Source organism: Nicotiana tabacum, chromosome 20, assembly GCF_000715075.1.
Source record: "Nicotiana tabacum cultivar K326 chromosome 20, ASM71507v2, whole genome shotgun sequence".
In the NCBI taxonomy this organism is placed as follows: Eukaryota; Viridiplantae; Streptophyta; class Magnoliopsida; order Solanales; family Solanaceae; genus Nicotiana; species Nicotiana tabacum.
Window position 1 is genome coordinate 83,450,599 of NC_134099.1, and position 26,804 is coordinate 83,477,402.

A 26,804-nucleotide genomic window follows, 5' to 3' on the forward strand; every position below is an offset into this window, starting at 1 on the left:
ATTAAGAATTTTAGTCGATGGTTTCGTTCTGGTGGTTATTTTTAAGAAATTTAATATCATACCTATTTAAAATTTTCGAAATCGCTCTAATCATCTTGATTTTTTTCGGCATCGGTGCGATTCGGCTAATTTTGGGTATTTTATTTTTAAAATGTCATGTAAGATTCACACTGTCATTAGGATGTGTTAGTACAATAATTTAAAAAAAAAACCTTTAATATAATACATTAAAATATGTCAAGAGTATTACTATATGTTTGTTGAGTGCAATTTGAGTATATATACATATTTCAACAGTATGAAGAAACTGAGTTTAAGAGTCCACAAAATTCTAGTCCTAAGAAGCAGCAAAAAAGGAAGTGGAAGGAAAACATACTGAATAGGCAAAGGAATTCAAAACTCTTTAAGTTTACAATCTTCTATGAATCCTTATGAAGTTGGTTGTATTCATAGCAATGGCTGTTGAGCAGGCATATATTCCAGCCAAACATAGTGATGTTGAAAGCAAAAGTAGGGCCTTCCACTGTCTTCCTGACACTAGAATTGCCAATGCAGTTGACACTACAGCTACAAAAGAGAGAGCTTTTTTCCAAGTCTCAAAAGCTTTAACTACATTTCTGCAATCCTTGCAATGGACTACATGCCTGAAATATCTGTTGGCGGGATTCGGAGCATACATTCCACCGATTCCTCCCTTAGCTGGCTGAGCTGCCGAAAAATTGGCAACGAAACCAGCAGGGGCGTGCTCGACAACAGCAGGTTGTTGGGGCAGGTAAATGGTGCTGTGACCAAAATGATAAGGCATTCCATGTCCAACTTTGTCCATCCACTTCCTGTATTCAGCTACCCATGTATCCGACGACTTTAGATTCAAGTACAATTTCTTAGTGGGAACCTTTTCTTTCATTAGGATTTCGTTTTGGGACGAAAGGAACCCCATATCTTGCTCAAAAACCTTGCCTGCATTCTGATGCAAGAACCAGTTTGGGATAAATTTAAGTATCCCAGTTCTTTTTCTTGTGTTTCCGAACCGGACAATAAGCATGGATTTTCCCTGACCAGATGGCCTACAAAGAAATAGACCTGAAAAGTAATGCTTCTCCCCATTCTCATCAACAATTTCTCTGTTATTCTGAAGAACACAAGGAGCTTCAAAACGTAAGAAGTTCGGTGTATAGTTTGCTTTGCCTTGATCTTTTTCCTTGCCCCACCATCCTGCGAACCCCCGGTTAGTCCTTTCTGTTACCTCGAAAAATAGTGGTCCAGCATCTTCCCTTTTTGCTGTAAAATCTGTTCTATCGTGTGATATCGGGACATGAGCTGGGTCCATGAGGTTTTCCAGAAGAATAGAGTGGTCATAAGGGAGCTCGTGAGTTGTAGAAATGTCTCGAAATCCTTCCCTTTCAAAGTTTTCAAACCAGGGGATTTTGTTGATATTAGGTGGTGTTCTTTGAGACATCCATATCCAAACTACTCCCTGGGAATCCCTAATTTCATATTTCTTAGCACAAGCTGATCGAGGAATTCTAGCATTTTCAGGTAGCTGGTTGGGACAAAATTAAAGATAGGGAATGAAAATGGAGTTTAACATTAGCAACATGAAACACAATGGAAGATGCATAAAACCAACCTGTGGTATCTTCACACATTTACCATCTCCTTCAAACTGCCAACCATGATATAAGCATTCCAGTTTGCCGTCGTACAGTTGTCCTTCAGAGAGTTTGGCTAATCTGAATGAAAGGAATTTGTGGTCAGGATTCCGGAGTTAACTTTTTCGAAAAGCATAGAAGTCAAAACAGGCGATCTCGCAACAATCTGTAAGTCAGTTTAGCTGAATCCTTGACTAATCGATAGACACTAGTTGAATCCTTAACCAATAGACAGACATAAGTTACATCCAGGTGAGGGAGAAAAACAGGAGTTCTGCCCAAATATAGAGATTATTTCGCACATTGTCAACAAATTTTGGGGGTATAAATTTTTTAATATTTTTTAAGGCAACAGTTGATCGGTTGATGTAAATAGGCAGAATAGCTGCAGCTTCAGCGATGCAGTAGCGTATTCGTTGTGGACAATAAAATTCTGTGTCATGGCTTAACAAAAGAGGATTATCAAAGTTGGATTTTTGAAAATCCACAGATAAAGTTAAAAAGAGAAGCCTATGATTTCACCAACTTCACACTTGTGACGTGACACGACCCTTGATACAGATTTTGAAGAATTAAAAAATAAAAGACTGACGTATATACTTCTTTACTGTACTAGTCACAAGTTCAATACTACATTCCACAAATTTGATGCGTATCAATCTTCAATACTTCATTGGTCATCAAATGGATTCTTATTGCATTATTAAAAAAGGAGGGGAAGAGCATTGATTCATTTTCACTCCTTTTGCTGCAACTCATATTTATGAGCGATAACTTTCTTCCAAGTATATTAGTAATTTAGTCTGCCATGTTATAAGACTTTATGATAGCCATATCTACATGATCTAAGAAAAGTGCATCCTTTTATTCGCTCCAACTGATTCAAAGATCTAAAACCATAGGCATTCCAAGATTTCAGTGTATGTATTTCTTACATTCATCTTCGCAGATGACAGATATAGAAAGAGAAATTGCACACAGCTAACTAGTAAGTAGACAACAACTGGAAAATTAATGCAGAAATGCAAATAACGGAGGGGGAGTGGACTGGTTAAAACAAGGCAGAACAATTTGATAAGAACCAGTTTTGTGGTAGACACTGGATGTCTGAGAAGGTGAGAACACGTTTCGACGATATGCTATAGATAGAGAGGGAGCCAAACAGATTAATAAAATCTTCTTAGGAAGTCTACTAAATAGCAAAACCAAAAAGAAAGATGGAGGAGTGTTTGAAATTAGAGAATCAAATAGAGAGAAAACATTAAAAGATTAAGAATAAATATCAAGCTTCATTCGTGAAGTAGACAATTTAATTGTACCAAAACACTACTCCTAGAAACTATCTTCTCTGTTGGACCATTTTAGCTTGGGGTGTGGTTCTACTTGGGTTGTATCAATGGTATCAAAGCCACCCACCGCCCTCCATGCCCACGTGCCATGAATGGTGATGCCGGTATTAGCGCACAGCCATTGGGGACGATGGATGCGGAGCGTGGTGATTTGCTATGGTCCATTGCAACGTATGGAACTTGAGTCCCATTTCAGTATTGCAATGTGTTGGTGTGGGGTTTATATAACATTGGGCTCTCCCATTTCCCCCTCGAACTAAGTTCCATGTGGCCCATTATCACAATTCAGAGGTCTCCCCCTCGAACTATGTTCCATGTGGCCCATTACCACAATCTATGAGTCAAGTTTCGAGATCACTATGTGCCACCCAAAGAGATATTGTCCACTTTGGGACAAGCCGACACAGTTTTCCCTTAAAGACCTCACACTATCAAGAGATCCATACATCTCATATGTTGACTCCCAACATTTCAGCTATCAATATGGGACTTTGTTCGTACACCCAACATTCTCCAATACGAGGTTCCGATTGAGATGCTCACCATACCAAGGCAAGAATGAACCAGCAACTTGTGGTAACTCTGAAGGATGGGAGGACAAGTAGTAAAAGAGGAGAGTTACAATTAACTTTCCATGTTTTGTATAGTAAGTAAAAGTGAAGATATTGGTACCTTTAAACAATTCTTTTGTCCTTCCAAAACTTTTCTTCCTTCCAACTTCACCAAGATTTTACTTTCAAGACTGACCCATGATGGGAGGAGAAGAGTGAAGGAGGAAGAAACCCGTTGATTTCTCTTAGGAGTTTAGGTATTTACCCTGGTTGTGTGGTCTTAATTTCCTACTGTATTGCACACATCGAGGATAAAATGAAAGAAGATTTGCTTGAGATAGTTTGATTATGTCCTACGTTGACTTCGAGATGCACCGGTCCATAGCCCATTGGTATGAAACAATAACTAGCAGTGTTAAAAGGGGATGAGATATACCTGAAATCACAAGTGAGGAAATTGTGGCGAAAGACCTACAATCTCTTAGGATTCATGCACATTTAATAGCAAAAAATATCTATATAGGCAATACCAAATAGCTGGGAATATGTTTGTCATGTTAGTACAATTTACTTCAGGTCCTATGTTTTCTAGGAGTTTTTTAGCCCAGTAGATATTTTCATTAATGCTGGTCTGACATGAATCTAAATGGAAAAACATAATCACTGAGAATTCATATAGCCGACCCCGATTTATTTGAATATTTATTTATACATCGTTCGAGCGGAAAACAAAGTTGAACTCACTAAACTCACCCTCAGTGTAAATACAATAAATCAGACACAAATATGGTTACCTATGTGGACATCGATCTTCAAAGCATCTGAGTTCACCACTGCCATCCTTGTACAAAACAACTTGTTTATCAAAGACAGTGAGACCCAAAGGTGCATCATCAGGAACATTCTTGGTCAAATACAGAGGATACCACTCTTCTGTCCAATCATAACCAACAATTTCCCTTTGTCCCCTCAATTCCTCTAAGCTTGAATTTTCCAAAAGCACACTTTGATCATCATTTTCAGATGAAGAGATCCCACCCCCAATATTCTCTGCAATTGCATAACAACTTATTCTCTCCTGTTTCTTCAACTGCTTGTTGTGAAGATAAAGATTGTGTTTTTGAGGTAGATGTAGAGAAAGAATAGTACTTCTTGTGGTCAATGTAATTGGCAGTGACCTCTTTGAAGTTAAGTGGAGTAACTCAGAGAGAAATGGTTGCTGTAAAGCCATAGTTATGGGTGATTTGATGTTAATGAAGTGTGTGTTTGGGGAAGAGAGAATATGATATGTAGGTGGCAGAGAAGAAAAGGAGTGGGATGCATTAGAGACACATGTAGTAGCAGTCGAAATGTAAAAGACTACTGTTGCTTCTTGTTCAGTCGAACCAATGATAGCCACACAAAATACAAGAAAGATTTTTCAGAAAATTAATTACTCCCTTCTTCTGTCCATAATTGACCAATTTGTCCACGCCACACCCATTAATAAAATATTAAATTCTAAACAAAAATAGTTAGTGTTACTAAATTATTCGTAATTAAATGTTACAGCATAATTTAATATGAGGAATAAAAGACTTTTTAAGGATACATACACAAGGGTAAATTTGAAAAAACAAATTGAATTTTTTTTTTATAATATAAATGGACACTTATTGTGGACCAAAATAAGAGGGTAAATTGATTACTTAATGTGGAATGGAGTATGTCTCAATCTCCCATATTACCACAAGGAATTTCCATTCTCATTTTTTATAATATTTTTATTTAATTTTTTAAAGATATACTACTAAATAATATGGTGCATATATAAAATGCTGATTTTACTGGAGTGCCAAGTGTCATCTAGTTGTCATCACACTATAAAAGTCAAAGTGGGTTAACCACAAAAATGTTCTGACTTAAATTGAACATATCTTTACTACGTATCTGAACATTGAATAACTTAAATTGTTTGCTTTTTAAGTAGTGCAAATTTTATCTTTATTTAAAAAATTATAAAATTAATTTCAAATATAATAGTAGTAATTAAATATTACAATCACAATGTATTGGAGAAGATCTTAATTTACACGGTGTCATAAAATTCATTTGTTTAATGAAGCACACTTTAAAGCCTAGTGATTGGAGCTGGTGGTGTATTTAGAGCCCGTTTGAATATAAGAATTTTTTCACTTTTTTCGAAAAAATTTACTTTTTTGGGGAATCAGTGTTTAGCCATAAAATTTCCAATTTTCATTTGAAGATGAATTTTGGAAATTTTCAAAAATTTGAAAAACTCCAAAAAACAATTTTTAAAATTTTCACTCAGATCACCCACAAAACTTCAAAAATAACCCAAAACTATATTCATGTTCAAAACACAACTCTAATTTTCAAATGTCATTTTCACTCGAATTTATTTTTTTACTTTTTTCTGAAATTTTACAATTTTTATATCCAAACGCCCACTTATAAAGGCTGTGACTTTGGTGACTAATGGTAATGTGGTGGTATGCTTATATTGGTGGTGACTTTGGTGATTAATGGTGGTTGTGGTTGGTGCAGGTGGATGGTAGTTGTCTTACAATGGTGGTCATAGGTGATAATTGTAATAATGTTGACTGACAGCGGTGGCTAGCAACAGAAGTGGTTGGCAGTTATTGTACGATAAAGACAAATAGAGGAGATGATTTTATAAGTGTCTAGTAAGTAGAGGTTGTTGGTAATGGTGGCTGGTGGTGATACTTTCTTATGATTGTTTGACAACAATTATATGCAATTGACACTAGTGGTGACTAGGAATAGAAGGGGCTAATAAGTGAAGGTAGTTGGTGATAATAATAGTATTGTGTTATTGTGGTTGTTTGCTTTGGAGGTAAAAGGCCACCCTAGCCTTCACCAAACACCCAACATCATCAACTACTTTTGCCATTGATTACCATCGTATGAACACCACAGCCAATCACCTTCACCACATAAGGAACCATTTTTATCAGATTTCAAGACTCATATCTTGGTAATACTTTTCAGATGACCAATCATATATGATTTTGATTGTAGAATCAAATTTAACAAAAAGTACTAGTAGACCTAAGGTACAACTTAAATAATAAAATATTTTTTCTAATTACTACTATACACGGGTAAAATCGAGCTCGAGGCTCGATCGAGCATCTGAAGCAATTGACCAGAGTCGACACATCTATATCTAGATAGAAATCGAAGTCACGGGTGATACCGTTCTCGATATCGAAGTTTGGGGTTCGATCTAATGTCCAGCATAGTCAGCCAAATCGGAATATGATAATATCGGACTCAAAAGCACCATCGAAGTCGGCCATCGAGATCCTCAGACTTGCTCTCGTATTTATCGAAGACATAACCGACCTCGTTCCCAATGACCTCGAAGAAAAGCTTTGCCAGCTTTTCAGACAGGGGTCCATGATTCTCGCCACTAACTAATCATTATGGCGTGCGAAATTAGTCTAAAAAGGTGCCAAAGGTCTACTAAATCAAGACTATTATTTCTTACAATATAATGCCTAAAAAGGTAGGTTTCCCCCCAATAAATAGAGCAAACTGAGTTATTCAAGGGGACACATTGTAACATATCTCAAAGAGCAATATATTGTTATTTCCTAGCTTTGTCACCCATTCCACTCTCTCATTCACAAATATCATTTCTAGTTCAAGGTAGATTAATTTCACAAGGCTAAAGGCTATTAAATAGGCAAAGGTCATATTTATCTTTTTGTCATTTACTTCCACATTAATCTAATTTCTCATTCTTGTATCAATTTATATCACGTATCCTTAAAATCGTATATAAATTCAATCGTTATCCGATTTTAAGGGTAAACAGTTTGGCGCCCACCGTGGGCCTAAGGATCATAGTGGTTATTTAATATAAGTCTACATAACACACACTTCTTTACACTTGTTCTTTGGAGTATCTATGATTTCAGGCTGAAAATGCAAACTCTCAATTAGCACGCCTACATATCAACAACGAGTCCGGTCACCAAGGTGAAAATAAAAACATGGCGCTCGAAAATGTAGGGCCACCCGCTAATGCTGTTGGAATTCAGACCGCATATCTAAATGATGTAATTCATATGTGGCCATCGATGCAAACTTGGTTATCGACCCTGAGAACATCGTTCGTAGTGGAGCCTGATCGGCAGCTCGAAACACACAAAATATTGAAAAAGATGGGATATATGTATGATATTCGAAATGCTACAAGCTCAGCAGGTGGCAATAGATTAGTTGCAGAACCTAAGCTAGGTACCGAGTAGGGTTGAACCCGATCCACCTCGAGAAGTCACCCGCAGAACGGAACTGGTCCTGGCGAGGTTGAATGAACAAGAATCGGGCACTAACTCCGAAATTATAAAGATGCTTGAGGAGTTGACAAAGCGGGTAGAATCGGGAGAGAAGAAGATCGAAACAAACGACAAGAATGTCGAAACCTATAACTCCGGGGTAGATCAAATCTCAGGAGCACCCCCGGTATTGAAGGGTCTAGATTCTAGGAAGTTTGTGCAAAAGCCTTTTCCTCCTAGAGCTTCCCCAAAACCGATCCCTAAGATATTTCATATGCCTGAAATACCTAAGTACAATGGAATGACCGATCCAAATGATCATGTAACCTCTTGTACATGTGCCATCAAAGGAAACAACTTGGAAGATGATGAGATCGAGTCTGTTCTACTGAAAATATTTGGGGAGACCGTGTCAAAGGGAGCCATGATATGGTATCACATCCTACCTCCTAATTTTATTGACTCGTTTGCTATGCTTGCAGATTCTTTCATAAAATCTCATGCAGGCGCCATCAAGGTAGAAACCAGGAAATCAGACCTTTTCAATGTCAAACAAAAGGATAACGAGATGCTTAGAGAGTTTGTATCCTGTTTTCAAATGGAATGAATGGATCTGCCACCGGTCGCTAAAGGGCCGTTCAAGCTTTTACTTAGGGACTCAATGTTCGAAGCTCGGTGGCTTCACAGCAATTGAAGCAAAATTCAATAGAATATTCTACCATTACCTGGGCCGATGTATATAATCGGTATCAATTGAAAATTAGAGTCGAAGATGACCAACTCGGAGCTCGTTCAGAGCCGGCTTATCCCGCCAGGACCTTCGAAAGAATCAGGAGAGGCATTGATCATGAACTATGATCAAACAGGGAACGATGTCGGCCATATAAAAGAGATTGGAGGAGTAGTGGATCTGGTCGAAGACCTATTATAAATGAAAGGAGAAATGACCAAGGTCAAAATAATCGGGGGCTCATGACCAAAAACAGCTTTGACAGGTCCATCAGGTCTAAAGAAGCGCCGAGACTATCGGAGTACAACTTTAATATCGATGCAGCCGCCATCATATCAGCTATCAGCTGAATCAAGGATACCAAATGGCCTCGACCTCTACAATCTGATCCGGCTCAAAGAGATCCCAACCAGGTGTGCAAATATCATGGGACTCATGGTCATAGAACGAAAGATTGTCGACAACTGAGAGAAGAAGTGGCTTGACTATTCAACAATAGGAACTTCGAGAATTCTTGAGCGATCGGGCCAAGAATCATTTCATATACATGGATTCTAACAGGCAAACAGAACAAGAAGATATAGAACCTCAACACGTCATTAATATGATCATCAGTGGGGTCGATATCCCATAGGAACTAATGTCGAAATGCACCAGAATATCCATCACCAGGGAGAAATGAACTCGAGAGTACATACCAGAAGGAAGCTTATCTTTCGGGGACGAGGATGCGAAAGGAATCATACAAGCTCGCAACGATGCATTGGTAATATCTGGTGAATAAAACTAAAATTAAACATATGTTAATTGATCTAAGTAGCTTGGCCAACATTATTCAGTCAAGGGTCGTAGAACAACTCGGCCCACAAGAAAAGATCGTGCCTGCAGTCCGAGTCCTAAATGGTTTTAACATGGCATGCGAAACCACTAAGGGAGAGATAACGGTACCGGTCAATACCGCTGGAGTCATACGAGAGGCCAAGTTTTATGTGATCGAGGGAGACATGAGATACAATGCACCTCTCTGAAGACCCTGGATCCACCACATGAGGGCAGTACCCTCAACTCTTCACCAAGTACTAAAATTCCTGGTTCGGGAGGGGGTTCAAGACAATCTACGGGAATAACCAGCGACAAAGGATATGTTTGTCGTTGAAGAAGTAATTCCGATATCAGCACTTACACCATTGAAGGAACCAAATTCGAGCCCGAACACTGAGGCCAAATAGTAATCGCCGACACCGGCCACAACCCGATCGGATAAGTAAAAGACTTATGGGGACAACGATTACTGGATTCCCTGATCTTTTATAATTCCTGATGAATCCGACGCAACCAAATCGACAGTCGAAGAGCTGGAACAAGTTATATTAACCAAGCATTTTCCCGATCGGAAGGTATACCTAGGCGCAAGATTAACTCCCGAGCTCAGGAAATTTTTTATTCAATTTCTTACAGCTAATATCGAATGTTTCTCTTGGTCCCATCTCGATATGACAGGGATCCCACCAGGGATAACCACCCACAAGCTAAGCCTGGACCCAAAAATCAATCCGGTCAAACAGAAGAGGAGGCCCTAGTCCAAAGTAAAGCATGCTTTCATCAAGGACAAGGTATCTAAACTCCTTAAAATAGGGTCCATTCGGGAGGTTAAATACCCAGAATGGTTAGCAAACATAGTGGTAGTCCCTATGAAAGAAAACAAACTGAGAATGTGTATGGATTATAAATATTTAAATAAGGCATGCCCCAAAAAGACTCTTTCCATTTGCCCAACATTGATCGCATGATCGATGCCACGGCAGGCCATGAGATCCTTAGTTTTATTGACGTCTATTCCGGGTATATCCAAATACTGATAAACCCGGATAACCAGGAAAAAACCTCATTCATCACTAAACACGGCACATACTGCTATAATGTAATGCCATTCAAAATAAAAAACATTGGTGCCACTTATCAACGCCTAGTAAATCGAATATTCAAGGAAAAAATAGGAAAAACAGCGGAAGTTTACATTGCTGACATGTTGTTTAAGTCCTTGCGAGAAGAGGACCATTTAAAGCATTTGCAAGATACCTTGAGTATATTGAAGAAGTAAAACATGAAGCTAAATCCGGAAAAATGTGCTTTCGGAATTAGGTCAGGAAAATTTCTCGGGTTCATGGTATCCAATCGAGGAGTTGAGATTAACCCTAATAAGATCAAATACATCGAAGATATCACAGTAGTAGATAACATGAAGGTCGTGAAAAGGTTAACCGTGCACATTGCCGCCCTGGACGATTCATTTCGAGGTCCTCCGATAAGAGTCATCGATTTTTCTCATTACTGAAGAAAAAGGACAACTTCACATGGACCCCGGAATGGCAACTAGCATTGGAAGGACTTAAGCAATATCTATCAAGCTCGCCGCTACTTCACATGCCAAAGACGGATGAACAACAATACTTATACTTCGTAGTATCAGAGATAGCGGTAAGTGGAGTCCTAGTTCGAGAAGAACAAGGTGCGCAATTTCCAATTTATTATGTTAGCAAAACCTTTAGTGAGGCCGAAACTATATATGCTCACCTAGAAAAATTGGCGTTCGCTCTGCTCAGCGCCTCTAGCAAACTGAAATCATATTTTTAGTACCATCCTATACGTGTTGTGACAACTTACCCATTGAGAAATATAATGCATAAACCCGAACTCTCGAGATGATTGGCCAAATTGGCCGTAGAAATCAGTGGGAACGATATTGAGTATCGACCTTAGACAACTATTAAGTCTCAAATTTTGGTAGATTTCGTGGTCGACTTTACACCGGCCCTAATACCCGAGGTCGAAAAAGAATTGTTGTTAAACTGGGGGACATCCTCGAGAATTTGGACCCTCTCTATGGATGGTGCCTCGAAGGTAAAGGGGTCCGAACTTGGCATCGTGTTGAAACCACCCATAGGTAATATAGTTAGACAGTCTATTAAAACTGTGAAATTGACTAACAACGAGGCCGAATATAAGGCCATGATTGTAGGTCTCGAACTGGCCAAAAGCTTGGGGGCGAAAGTGATTGAAGCTAAGTGTGACTCCCTCCTTGTGGTGAACCAAGTTAACTGAACGCTCGAAGTCAGAGAAGAACGAATGCAAAGGTATCTAGATAAATTGCAGGTCACATTACACCAGTTCAAAGAATGGACTTTGCAGCATATACCTTGAGATCAAAATAGTGAGGCTGATGCCCTTGCAAACTTAGGGTCGTTGGTCGAAGACAACAAGCTCGCTTCGGGGGCAGTTGTATAACTCAGGAAATCGGTGGTAAAAGAAGGTCATGCCGAAATAAACTCTACGAGCCTAACTTGGGATTAAAGAAACAAATACATAGAATATTTGAAGACTAGGAAACTACCCTCGGATCCAAAAGAACCGAGGGCCCTACGCATAAAGGCAGCCCGATTCAGCTTGTCTAAGGACGGAATTTTATTTAGGAAAATGTTTAATGGCCCACTAGCAATATGTCTGGGACTGGGAGACACTAAGTACGTTCTAAGGGAAATCCATGAGGGCACCCCCAAAAATCATTCAAGTGCCAAATTATTAGTTCGAAAAATAATCAGGGTCGGCTATTACTGGATCGATATGAGCAAAGATTCGAATGAGTTCGTTCGAAAATGTGATGGGTTCCAAAGACATTCTCCGATGATTCACCAGCCCAGGGAACCACTGCATTCGATCTTATCACCATGGCCTTTCATGAAATGGGGAATAGTCGTCGTTGGCCCTCTCCCACGGGCACCGGGTAAGCCTCAATTTGTTTTATTTATGACTGAATATTTTTCTAAGTAGGTAGAAGCACAGGCTTACGAGAAGGTCAGGGAGAAGGAAGTCATCGACTTCATTTGGGACCACATCATATGCCGGTTCGGGATGCCATCTGAAATTGTATGTGATAACGGGAAACAATTTATCGGCAGCAAGGTGACCAAATTTCTCAAAGATCATAAGATTAGAAGAATCTTATCAACACCTTATCACCCTAGTGGGAACGGACAAGCTTAATCGACCAACAAAACCATAATCCAAAATCTTAAGAAAAGGTTAACCGAAGCCAAAGGGAGATGGAGGGAAATCCTGTCCGAAGTCCTTTGGGCGTATCACACGACTTCAAAATCTAGTACCGGGGCTAATTTGTTCTCCTTGGTTAAGCTCTAATACTAATCGAAGTCAGGGAGCCAAGTATCCGATTCCAATACACAACAAAGGAATCCAATAACGAGGCCATGAATACAAACCTGGAGCTATTAGATGAAAGGCGTGAAGCAGCCCATGTTTGATTGGCCGCCCAAAAATAAAGGATCAAGAGGTATTACAACCGAAGGATCCACCTTGGATACTTCAACGCCGGAGACTTAGTACTGAGTAATGTCACATTGAACACTCGAAACCCGAACGAAGGAAAATTGGGCCCGAACTGGGAAGGTTCGTACCAAATTCTCGAGATCACTAAGAAAGGATCCTACAAGCTCGGAACGATGAACGGTAAAAAAAATACCAAGCAATTGGAATGTAACTCACCTAAAATGATACTACTACTAAGGTACGACCCCTATTCATTCTCTTTTACTTTTAGAACTAACAAATGTAGGTAACCAATAATGAACCATACAAAGTTTAGGGTTTGAAAGCATGCGTTGCACTCTTTTTCCCATGAATCGGTTTTTATCCCAAATGGATATTTTCGGCAAGGTTTTTAACGAGGCAATAGTGGATCAGTTTTAAGTATCACATCGATAGTATCCGAAATTTCTCTCTATAATAAACTTCGAATACTAGGGGAGATTACCCTCGGATAATGGCTTAAGCAAGGAAAAGCAATTGGATCTTGATAGGAGGAATTTATTGTAAAGGTCAAACGGTCAAATGAACTGTGCCCGTATGGACTGTTCGAGCCTTGGAATAAAACATGTATGCATGTAAAATTATTTTACACAAGAATGAAAAGAAGTCCCTCTCCTACAGATAATTATCCTGTTGTAAAATCGATAATCTTGCATTTCTTAAGGAATTTACTACATCTAATCTCTATAAAGGTATCAAGCCTAAGGGCTACCTTAATCCGAGTTCGAGAAATCACTCTCACTCGACAACTATATATCGAGCCTAAGGGCTACCTTAATTCGAGTTCGAGCAAATCATTCTCACTCGACTACAAGCCTAAGGGATACCTTAATTCGAGTTCGAGAAATCACTCTCACTCGTCAACTATATATCGAGCCTAAGGATTACCTTAATTCGAGTTCGAGCAAATTATTCTCACTCAACTACAAGCCTAAGGGCTACCTTAATTCGAGTTCGACCAAATCATTCTCACTCGACTACAAGCCTAAAGGCTACCTTAATCCGAGTTCGAGTATATCGTTCTCACTCGGTGACTAGCCCAACACCATAGTTTGAGTTCAAGAAACATCATTCTCACTCGAGGATTATATATTGAGTCCAAGGGCCACCTTTGTCCAAGTTAGAGAAATCATTCAAACACAACCTAATTATTTCACGCCAAGGCACTTCGATATTCGTGAAAATAAACAAACAAAAAAATCAAAGATTCAGAAGCCATAGAAGGAAAAAGCCTTATACATATATATCTCAAAATCTTTTTACAACAGCCATACGGTTCGATGAAAAGTTCTTTACAAAGGCCGAACGGCCTCAACAGAATTGCAAAACTATTAACAGAACCTAAACGGCCTGGCCTCCACCCTCGGGATCTTCCCCGCCTTCGGACCCGCTTAAACCCTTGGATTCATCATCATCATCATCCTCAGATTAAGACAACCTCCTGGCCTCAACTTCAAATTTTTTAGCATTCTCGATATCGGTTGATAGGTTGAAACCTCGAGCGTGGATATCCTCGAGGGCCACCCTTTGAGATTGCCATTTGGCATGCTTGGCGATGCCCTTTGCTCGAACCTGAGCAGCCTCGGCATCGACCATGTAAATAGCCATCACTGCATCAGCATTGGCCTTAGTTTCTTTGACCTCCGACTTGGCCGCTTCGATCTCCGTGACCAGGCTCTCCCGATTGGAATTACGAACTTAAATGGGACTAGAGATCCTCAATCTTCATGGCTTGTATCAAGGTCTTTTCTTTTATACCTCAGAGCTGGACTTCCAGCGAAGCTAGTTGGGCCCGGGCGGTCTCCTTTTCTGAGGCCAGGCAATCCATGTTCTTTTTCTATTCTTCAGCATCAACCTTTACAACATCTACCTCTTCACGAAGCTGCCCAATTATGTTGATCTTTTTTTGGACCTGCGGGTTCGAACCGTTAGTCACCATGCTCGATTCACCATCACTAACTTCAAAGATTCTTCTTACCTGATCGGCCAGGTCGGCATGCTCTTTCTGAGCCATCTCTAGCTCAGCCCGAAGGCCCTTAGCCTCACATTCTCTTTGCTCACTGAGAAGTTTGTAAGCATATTTTTTTCTCAGTGATCCCTCGAACCTCAGCCTCGTATCAGCTCAACTCCTCTCGGAATCGCAGAAAGGCCTCATGATGGAGTACTGAAGCCTTCAAACATAGCAAAAGAAGTTATATGAAAAAGCATAAGTGCAAACTCGAAATCGTCAAAAGAAATCTAAGGTTACCCGATTTAACACATGTTGAACTTTATTGAACAGGCATGGCGTTTCCACCTCGTCTATCTTAGTTTGGTCCTCATCGGTCACCAAGCACCGAAGGTAGATAGCCACCCTCATAGGGGTAGAGAGGACCCGGGCATCCTCTGGGACCAAGATGATAACTGATCGCTTTCAATCGGGATCGACGCTTGGAGCTGGAAATCGATCAATAAATTTAAGGCTCGAGGAAGCCTCATTTGAACTCTTCCTCGACACTTCCATGTCATCCAGACCGGTGACATCCTCTACACCGACAAAATAGCCATAGAAAGGGTCCTCCGCTCCATGGGTTTCTGCTCCATGGACCCCTTCATCATGACAAGTCTCCACCGCCCGAGCTTCTTTGATTATCGACTTAGTGAACAAGGGAAACGAGGAGGAATTGTCAATATCTATTACCCCAAGTAAATCTTTTGGGGCACCTCCTTCATTTTTGGAGGCCTCGAGCCCAGTTTCTACACTAGCGCCAACCGCCCCCTCGATAGCCTTCCCACCTCGAGGCAAGGTGTCCTCGACTCTTTCTGGTTCTGGAGCTTCAGCTAAAACTTCCCCCTTGAAATCCCTGAGTCGAGGCAATTCGGTTGCGGCTCTCACTGGCTTGGGGATCTCTTGAATCATGACACCCGACTAGACACGAGTGACCAGCTCGGAATTTTCTTCTTCCTCCTCGGACTAAGTCCGATGGGAGGGCACCAGTTCTTTCCTTTGTGTTTGCGCGCCTGCCTCTTTTTCGGTTTCCGCTTCTCCAAGTTCGAGGAACCCAGAGCCCACATTCTCTTCTTCGCTTTGGCCAGCTTCGGAGCAAGGGGTCGGGGAAGGATGTTTTCATAACCAGTAGGGGGCCTCATTGCAACATACTTTCCGAAACCTATAAAGGAAAAAAGATGAGTAAGTTCGAGAAGAAAACATGAAAAATGCCCATTATTAATCAGAAAAGGAAACTTACCGTGGTTACGAGCCTCTCACCGACCCTTCGACAAATCACGCCATGTGTGCTCAGAATATGTCCTCTGTGACATGAGGCCCCTGACCTGCTCCTCGAGTCAAGGAATTGCATCCGACATCCAAGCAACGGTCAGCATCGAGGAACAATGCTAATAAAAGAGGGAATAGGAAAAATAGAATAAACAAAATTTTTTTTTTAAAAAAAGCAAAGCTATACTTACAATTCATGTTTCATTTCTCGAGAAATGACATATCCTCGGCCGGGATCAGGTCCGAGGTCTTCACTCGAATGAATTGGCCTATCCAGCCTCAGTCTCAATCCTCGTCTATGCTCGAGAAAGGTGCCCTGGTGGCCCGGCGGGTAAGTTTTATTAGCCCCTCGATAAAGTCGGGGACTGTATAGACGTATAAGATGATCGAGGGTGAAGGGACACCCCTCGATTTTGCTTACAAAGAAGCAAAGAAGAATCACTATCCTCCAGAAAGAATGGTGAATTTGACCGAGGGTCACTTTCGTACTTCTTGCAGAAAGCAATGATAATCGGATCTAAGGGACCCAACGTGAAGGGGTAAGTGTAAACACTTAAGAAACCCTCCAGGTGGGTAGTGATTGCTTCCTCGGGCGCGGGCACACCACATGTTTGTCGTCCCATTTATAGTCTTTTTTGACCGTGGAGAGGAAATCTTCGGTGATCGAGCATATATATCTCAAGACCGGCTCACATCGACCTGGTACCGAGGAAGTTTTTTCAATCTTGAAATCAGCACTGGTCGAGCACCCTCTAGGAAAGAATTCTTCAGGGCGTGGCTCTGCCGCTAGTTTATCGCCGGCTGACCGTGACGAAGAAGCAGTCTCCTTTTATGGAACAGTTTTAGAGGTTTTAGCCATCTCTTTTTATGGATAAAGAAGAACAGGAGGAAATTAAAAAGGGATACTTGGTATTTTGAGATGAAAGCAAGCAAAGAAACACAGAAATCTCAGGTACAAAGCTCCGAGGACGGCAAATATCTTTGAAGGAGAAAATGGAGAAGACTTGAAAGTAAAACTTGAAAAAAATGAAAAAAGGGGTAGTTATAAATTTTAAATGACGATTCAATGCCGGTAATGGCTGATTGTCGACTGACGCGCATTTAATGCCTTGAAATATGCATTGACGGGATGTTTCAGTACCTTTATCGCTTACATCATAATTTATCGAAGTGAAAATCGAGGATTCATATCGTTTCTTATCGCCTACTCTCCAAAAAACGAGGGGAATATCTGTACATGGGTAAAATAGAGCTCGAGGCTCGATTGGGCATCTGAAGCAATAGACCAGAGTCAACACATCTGTATTTGGGTAGAAATCGAAGTCACGGGTGACACCTGTCTCGATATCGAAGTTCGGGGTTCGATCTAATGTCCAACATAGTCATCCGAATCGGAATATGATAATATCGAACTCAAAAGCACCATCAAAGCGGACCATCGAGATCCTCAGACTTGCCCTCGTATTTATCGAAGATATAATCGACCTCGTTCCCAATGACCTCGAAGAAAAGCTTTGTCAACTCTTCAAACATGGGTCCATGATTCTCGCCACTAATTAATTATTATGGCGTGCAGAATTAGTCTAAAAAAGAGCCAAAGGTCGACTAAATCAAGACTATTATTTCTTACAATATAATGCCTAAAAAGGTAGGTTTCCCCCCAATAAATAGAGGGAACTGAGTTATTCATGGAGATACATTGTAACATATCTCAAAGAGCAATATACTGTTATTTTCTAGCTTTGTCACCCATTCCACTCTCTCATTCACAAATATCATTTTTAGTTCAAGGTAGATTAATTTCACAAGGCTAAAGGCTATTAAATATGCAAATGTCATATTTATCTTTTTGTCATTTACTTCCACATTAATCTAATTTCTCGTTCTTGTATCAATATATATCACGTATCCTTAAAACTGTTGGGCTTTAAGCTTGGTGTAGCTTAATTTTAAGCTTGGTGTAGTTTAAAGAGAGTGAATGGGAAATGGAGGGAAAATAAAATATTTAATTTTTCCTCCTTGGCAAAGGGACATTGTTCCATATTGGAGGAAGAAAAGACTTTTGATGGGTATATATACAATTGCTCTTCTTCTAGCTCTTAAAAAGTTAAGAAGAAGGCAAGCCTTGCGCCGTCATCGTCGCTCAGTTCGGCTTCAGCTTCGGCTTCAGATTGATTGATTAATCTTTTTGGACAAAATTCCTTTCAATTATTTAATTAATTAATTAAAGAAAATTCAATCCGAAATAACCCATGACCCGCGACCCGGTACGGTCCGGTCCGTTTTCTTTCCCGGATTATTTTAAATCCGTTTTCTAATTTTCCCGCAATATTTCCACCTGTTCCAACATCTATAGTTGTTCTAAAAGGTTGCAAACCTTTTCATAAACAATGTCAAATTGCTATAAATATGCCTTGAATCCGAGAATTTTTACTTCTAAATTTTCTGATTATTTTCTTCTTCTTCTGCACAATATTTTCCAGTGTGTTTTACGATCATTGAGTGGTTCGCCGTTCACCAGAGTTTTTTGTACTAATATGCTAAATCGTTCTATCGTGGGAGGGTATATTCCAGCACCTCGGGTACTTGAGGGGAATAATTTTCTTAAGGACACACTGTGTATTTAGTGGGCTCGATTTATTCCTATACTCTCTCCGTTCCAATTTATGTGAACCTGTTTGACTAGGCACGAAGTTTAAGAAAAAATGAAGACTTTTAAAATTTGTGGTCCTAAACAAGTTAAAAAGGGGTCTAGAGTATTTGTGTGGTTATAAAAGTTTCTCATTAAGGGTAGAATTATAAGTTTAAGCAAAATTATTTCCAAATTTAGAAAGGGGTCATTCTTTTTGGAACGGACCAAAAAGAAAATAGGTTCACATAAACTGGAACAGAGGGAGTATTATTTTTTCAGAATTTATTTTGTCGTTCTGGTTCTACTAACTTTCTGTTTCTGTTTTTCCAGAAAGTTTACTGTTTTATTGTTTATTACAGCAATACAGATTTACTAACAAAAACAACATATAAACTCAATTGTTATCCGATTTTTAGGGTAAACAACTACCCTTTTGGTTTCATATAAAGTTATTTGATCGAATAAGTTCAATTACTGTATTATTCAACGGTAAAAGAAAATATTGAAATAATTGATTATTGAATTTAAATCGTTGAGAAATTAGGTCTATTTTGTAACTTGAAAAGCTAATTAAAATTAAGAAAACATCGCAATTATATTTAAGAAAACATCACAGTAAAACTTAAATTATTAATAATTTAAAGAAGCCGTGTTTTAAAATTCGTGAAAAAAATATGTTTTAAACCCAAATTTGTATATATACTAACTAAATTGCTCAATTTTGATGTCCATTATACTTTTTGTTCATTGATACCTTTGTGGTTAATATATCGTCTCGTATTTTTTCTTACCACTAACTAAATTTTAGTGTGAAATTAGTGGACTCCGTGTATTCAAATTCTTCAAGAAAAAAAAAAATTTACTCCTCAACTTTTGACGATAGTTTAACGTTATCTTCTTGCTGAAGCCACTCTAGTGGTCAAGTGTAAAAATAATTTTTTTTCTAAAAATAGAGTAATGTTCAATTAAAAGTTTGATCCAGAATAAAATTACCTAATTTAAATTTGACCATTTTTTCTCTTTCTAAAATGAAGTTAAATATTTTTACACGTTTGGGAATAGAAAATAGAAAAATTAGAAAAAGTGTGAGGACTTTTGCCAGACCGCCCGGTTTAGCAGTTATACTCTCAGTAGAGTTCAGACATATACTACTCCTAAACCGTATAGAAAAAGCGTCTCTCTTTCCTTCCCGGTGCATTTGCTTATCCTGTAGTCTCGGATCGGCGCATTGTGTGTGATCCAGAGACACTACAACTAGTGAGAAGAAGAATTCGAGCTGGAGGCCGTACAGGAGACTCAGGCGCCGGCGCCGGGAAACGGCAAGATCCGATACCGATCACCATCGGCAGCCGAGCTATTAGAGGCGCAACAGCAGCTCGATCCAGCACTTCAAATGGAGAAGACATTGAAACGAAACAGGCAATACGGAGGTGGAGAATCCTTCTCCGATAAGATCCAGAGATACAAAGGCGTGATTCTCGTGATCTGCGTACCTCTGTTCCTTGTTTCTCTCGTGCTTTATGTAATGCCTACGCGTTCTCCTTCTGATTCTATGGAGTCTCTGAATCGGAAATTCTCTCCCAATCTCGGATCTATGAGATACGCGGTCATATTTGATGCTGGTAGTTCTGGTAGTAGAGTTCACGTTTTCTGCTTCGATGAGAACTTGGATCTCGTTCCCATTGGCAATGAACTCGAACTTTTCGTGCAGGTAATTTTACTCTTTTGATGTAATCTAATCTTTTCCCCGAGCATTATAGTGGATTCATAATGCCGATACCAGCAGGGTCTAGTTTGAAAACAGAGAGCTTGATTTCATAGATGGTCACTCAACTCTCACTTGTAGCGAAAAAATCACTCAACTTTACCTTAGTATCACAAAAATACTAAACTATCCTTTTAACCAAAGAATCACTCAACTTGCCTAGTATCACAGTAAGTCATTAGGAGGAAACAAAAGAGACATTTTATATGATACTTAGGAAAAGTTGAATGACCTTTTGGTTACAAAATAAAATTTTAGAGACTTGTTATGTGACTCTTAGGCAAGTTGAATGATTTTTTGTTACAAAAAATAGTTTAGTGACATTCTGTGATGCTTGAGCAAAGTTGAGTGATTTTTTGTTACAAAAAATAGTTCAGAGGCTTTGGGGAAATAAAATAAAATAAAAGTTGAGCGATCATATATGAAATCAACCCTCTGACAAACCTACTGCCTCTGGGCTATAGGGTGGATAATGGTATTATGAGAGATGCCCCATTAGTATAATTTAAAGTTTAAAAAGAAAGCAAGATAAACTTTGTGCTGTAGCATATGCCATATGACTAGCTTATAGATGATTCATATTGTTGATCACAATAAAATAGTTTGGACACTGTGGCTTCGGCTCAACCTATTGTGTCTGGGTCAGACCTTTAATGTAAGTGGAAGAAAAATGTAAGAGTGTATATATATATATGAAAGCTGAACCCACTGCATCTGACAATTAAAGTAAGTATACACACATATATAATGCTTCAAAAGATGGTGGGTAACAGTGGTCAGTGGCTAGGGAGACGTTGCGTCAGTTTAATTTGGAGTTTACTGTACAACTGAGCGAAATTTTGTGTTGAGCAAGCTATATGAATAGCTAACCTAGTTTGGTAATCAACATGGCTGGTGGAATGTGACAACTAAATTTGTCCGGTTAACTACTTGGGGTTCTCCATGGTTCAGTAAAAGGGAGGGATAATTTTTCTTTATCGGGGGATTCATTCTTTATGAACGAAAAATTGCAAAGCTGATTAGAGAGGTCGTAAAAGCGTCATAGAGTCCGTGATCGACGGTGGAATTCCAAATCCACTTGCTGTAAATCTTGTATCTACCTTTGTTGATTATGTTCTGGATTCAAATGCAGTTGATCGATTGATGGAAATGCATCTCGGTGAAGTCCGTAATTCTCTACGAACAACCTATATGTTCCCTCTTTCTAGTTTGTTACATATGAATTCCTATAGTTTGTGTAAATGCTTTCAATTCACAGCGGATGTTCATCTATAATTGGCTTTGGTACCACAGGAAAAACCAGGTTTGAGTTCATATGCTAGTGATCCTGAGGCTGCTGCGGAGTCTCTTCTATCACTTCTAAAGGAAGCAGAGAATGTAGTTCCACGCAATTTGCGCAGTAATACGCCAGTGAGAGTTGGGGTTAGTGTACTTTTTTATTAAAATATTTCATATAATTCAATTTCAAAAATTTTAGCTGCCTTGTATGCTCAGTATTGATATGCAGTCTATCTAGGCAACTGCAGGTTTGAGGCAGTTGGAAGGTGATGCATCTGACAGGATTCTTCAAGCAGTAAGATTGATTCATATCCTAGACCTTCATCTGTTTGGGCATGTCTTATGTTCAAATTTTAAGTGGCTTTTTCTACTTTAAGCTTGTCAGTACTTGTAACAGATGTAAGTGTGTTTTGAAGGTGAGGGATTTTCTGAAGAGCAAAAGCAGTTTCAAAGCAAAGGCGGATGCGGTCACTGTTCTTGATGGAAATCAAGAAGGTGCTTACCAGTGGGTATGTTATATGAACTTCAAGCTGTTATTAGCTTCTTTGTATATAAAACTATTATTCAAGTGGAGTTGCTTGCTTAATATAAAGTTGACCTCCTTATAGATTAGAGAAGAGCAAAAAAAGATTCTGAGAATGAAAAAAAAAAAATTGAAGGGGAGTTGTTCTGATCTCTAGTCTTGAATTCATTTTTCTGCTATTTATTGGGTATAGTTCCTTCTGATATAATGTTGATTAGTTAAGTCAAGGTTAGTGGATCGTTTTGCTAATATTTAGCATTATTATCATGGTAAAGAGTGATTTTTAGCTCAGGTTCAAGAAGAGGATAATATAAGTAGATTTTCTTTTTCTTTTTTGAAAAATGGAAGAGCTAGGTTCTTTATGTAGATAAACAATTATTACTAATCAATATCTTCAAGTTGCCTTTGAAGAATTTTATGAATAGCAACCTATCAAAAATAAGTTTATTGAATAACATGTCAAGGTGGAACTATTGAACCAGAGAAGAAGGAATTTTTTTGTTTATTTATTAATTTGATGATAAAGGCAATTTATTGACATAATATTATAATACTAGTAAAAGTTTCTTTCTCCATCTGAATGCTTTCTTCTCGTGGCATTCATTTCCCCACCTTTGATTTCTGGTAGAAGTACTACGGTCTCCTACAAGCTTTTTGGCCATTTCCGTCAACCTGGTTTACAAGCTATATACTGAAGTAGAGGATCTAGACAAAATGTGATTTTCTGTAAAAAGCGCTCAGTAATCTACACTTTCAGGAATCTTCTAGGTGCTCCAAATATTTACAAGAAACATAAGTAACTCTCTAATATGTAAAATAGAATTTTTCAACCCCTTCAAAAGCTCTTTGATTCCTTCTTTCTAATTTGTCGATTCAAGAACCAAAGGGGCCATTTCCTATGCTCCAACTTCTTTTTCTCATTGCGAATGCCCATATCATGACAAAACCTTGGCAGAAGCTGACAATCCACTCAATACCAAAGATACTCCAAACAGTGCACCACATAATCGGTGTGCTACATGACAATGAATGGCCAAGTAGTTCACATTTTCCTCGACTTCTTACTCGTGAAAAACTTACCTAACTTAAGCTACCCTCCTCTAACCTCTTCTTCAAGTTCAAGCGTTAAAAGCCTTTGCCTTCCTAATACTGCAAGATGGGATTACCAGTGGAATAATCATCTGTTCTCAAAGGTGGGAATCTTTTCCTATTTGAGTGACAAATGAAGGGGAGTTTTATATAAAACTGACAATTGCATGTTTAGTCCCATCCTAAATGGTCGAGATAATATAGAGAGCTTTTTAAGTTTATCCTATTTTCTACCCGTGGTGATTGAAATAAAAGATAGAATAAGCAAATCGAATGCATTGTCCCATTCAATCTTTTGCAATTGGACACTGTGTTAGGCCATGTTGATGATAATAGTAATCCTGCATGAGATGCAACAGTTCATAAATATGAAACCATGGTGAGTGAGGGTGTTAAAAGGGGATGAGGGATACCTAAAGTCACATGAAAGGAAGCTATCTTGAAACGCCTACTGTCTCTTGGAATCCATGTAGAATTAGCATAAATAGACACAACGGAAGAAAAAGATCTACCAGTTATTTGGGAATACTTTAGTCATGTTAGCATGTTTACTTTAGTTCCTATGTTTTCTTTTTGGGTCCTATCAGAGATTTATATGTCAATAGAAGATATAAGGACTTCTAGTACTTTTACATTTATTTTTTATTTTGTATAATTTTGGTCTGGGGTGAGCTTGAGCGGAGCAACATGGACAGTAAAGATTCATATAGTTGACCTCAACTTGTTTGGGATTGGTGCTTAGTTATTGTTGTAGTAATCCTGCACTACATATACAAAATTAATTAACCTCCCCTTCAGCTTTTATCTTTTGGGACAATAGAGAGGCATCGGAAATTTGGAGTGCTTTGTTTAGAAATATTTTTAAAAAAATTTACTTTCTGAAATCTGAAAATCAAGTTGTCTTTCGATGCCTAAATCTAATTTTCCCAATTTGGAGAATATATTAGAAAAGGTTGCGGAGGCTTCTTTTTTAACAAAAAATGTTTTACTATATAGGATTATCTGCATATTCAAATAAAAACGTATACTTTTATTACCCTTTCTTGATCTTTAACCTAACCATATGGAGTATACAATTTCTATCACCTCTTGATACAGTCTGATATATGGGTCAACCAACTGTATAACTAGCTGATGTTTAGTTTCTGCTATCAATGCAGGTAACCATCAATTATTTGTTAGGCAAATTGGGCAAGAAATACTCTGATACAGTTGGGGTGGTTGATCTTGGAGGTGGATCTGTACAAATGGCGTATGCCATCTCTGAGTCAGATGCCCAAAAGGCTCCAAAGGTATCAGATGGAGAGGATACATACGTCCAGGAAATGTATTTAAAGGGGACAAAATACTACCTTTACATTCACAGGTCCATCTCATCCTCTATGCATACTTATGTGATGATTTAGAGAATGTCAGAGTATACATTTGCGCTCTCCAAATAATTTCTTGAATCTTTGATCCAACTTGTGGGCAAGAACATATTTCAGTTGTTATTTGGAGTGGGCTTATCTTGTGTTTTATCATCTTTAGAAACTCCGGTTCCCATGATATATATATATATATATATATATATATATATATATATATATATATATATATATTGTTTACAGCTATTTGCACTACGGCTTACTAGCAGCTCGAGCTGAGATCTTGAAGGCGACCGATGAATCTGGAAATCCTTGCATCTTGGGAGGCTATCATGGTATTTACTATTTTTCTCCTGGTGCAATGATCATTCTATACTTGTTTTTTCTGATGCAGTGCTTTCTGGAAGCATCATTTCTCTCTCTAAGAAGTAAAAAAGGAGGTTAACTAGAGAAAAAGCTCCTTCCCTTACTTGAATTTCATATCTGACCTTATTCACTGATTAGGTGCAGAAAGTAGGAGCACTGAATCCTTAATCTACATTGAGTCTTACTGTGATTTGAAAAATATGTATTTATTTTCCTGTATTAGCAAGTATACAATTGAAGATGAACAATGTTTTCTTTCAAGGGTCATACAAGTATGGAGGAGCAGTTTACCCAGCATCGGCCATGTCTCAAGGTTCAAGCTTGAGTAGTTGTATGGAGGTTTCTCTGAAGGCTCTGAAAGTTAATGAACCAACATGTACCCACATGAAATGCACCTTTGGTGGGGTGTGGAATGGTGGAGGGGGAGATGGCCAGAAGAATATGTTTGTTGCTTCATTTTTCTTTGACAGAGCTGCTGAGGTATGAATCGCTCGAGTTAGGCTGCTAATGGAAATTTAATGAGTTAGAAAAGTACTCTAATTTTGTAGTTCTGAATGGGAAATTTTTTCTTCCTCTAATGTCTAACACAAATTATATATGTTGTGGGCATAGGCTGGTATGATTAATCCAAGTTTAGCTGTGGCAAAAGTTCGCCCAGTTGATTATGAAAGTGCAGCTAAGCGTGCTTGTGAAACTGGACTTGAGGGTGCCAAATCTGCATTTCCTCGTGTGGATCCGGATAACTTGCCATACATGTGCATGGATCTTGTCTATCAGTACACTCTACTTGTAGATGGATTCGGTGAGTAAGACTAGGTTCATATTTCAGTAAGTACTAAGTAGACACTACTTTCATTTCAGTGCATTTTGAGTGATTCACTGCTATTCTTCACTGAGCAGGACTTGATCCTCAGCAAGAAATCACATTGGTGAAAAAGGTTCAGTACAAGAATTCCCTTGTTGAAGCAGCGTGGCCATTAGGCAGTGCCATTGAAGTTGCTTCATCATTGACTTAACTGGGAAATGCAAGATCCATTCATGCAATTTTGGCTTTAAAATAGCTTATGATTTTCAACTATATTTTTGACCTGCAGCTGTCGATATACCTATTGGGCTAATATTCAACAAAAGGATTGCCACTTGGGTGCCAAAGTCCAAGCAGATTGAGATTCTTTATCTTTCCCTTTTATTGGAGGGAATTATGAATAGTGATAAATCTGTTTGTAATCATGTACTATCAGAATTATGCACTACATAAATGAGATCAATTTTTTATTTCCACGCAATTTACATTACATAAAACTCACAGATTACGCAGCATAATTTAACAGCACTAGCTCACAACTCTGGCTAACAAGCGGATGACATATTCTAGTGTCAGCTAGGAGATAGGCTGTACCTAAAGATTCAACCTTAATGGTAGCTTCCTCTTACCAATCACTCCTAAACTCTCAGCTAAATACTACCGACAGCGGACACTATTGAATTCTAACAGGGTTGTACCTAGCGGTGGCAAAATGGTTAAAAGAAATTAGTTATTCAATCATATTATCCATTAA

The 26,804-nt window shown here is 38.8% G+C and overlaps 2 protein-coding genes across 2 annotated transcripts; one reads left to right on the forward strand and one right to left on the reverse strand.

The window, feature by feature from the left end:
- Positions 1-256: 256 nt before the first annotated feature.
- LOC107771918 (protein TIC 55, chloroplastic) lies at positions 257-5,005 on the reverse strand. Its single transcript, XM_016591380.2, has 3 exons — positions 4,347-5,005; positions 1,631-1,733; positions 257-1,543 (listed from the first exon to the last, which is right to left on the reverse strand). The coding sequence occupies exons 1-3, from the start codon at positions 4,781-4,783 to the stop codon at positions 410-412; spliced, it is 1,674 nt and encodes a 557-aa protein (XP_016446866.2). The 5' UTR covers positions 4,784-5,005; the 3' UTR covers positions 257-409.
- Positions 5,006-20,218: 15,213 nt separating this feature from the next.
- LOC107771917 (apyrase 2-like) lies at positions 20,219-26,311 on the forward strand. The gene is given in 9 exon segments (NM_001325121.1): positions 20,219-20,568; positions 21,916-22,044; positions 22,139-22,195; positions 22,317-22,409; positions 24,673-24,878; positions 25,123-25,214; positions 25,508-25,725; positions 25,858-26,047; positions 26,146-26,311. Coding segments are annotated over 9 exon segments (1,419 nt in total). The 5' UTR covers positions 20,219-20,250; the 3' UTR covers positions 26,262-26,311.
- Positions 26,312-26,804: the final 493 nt, after the last annotated feature.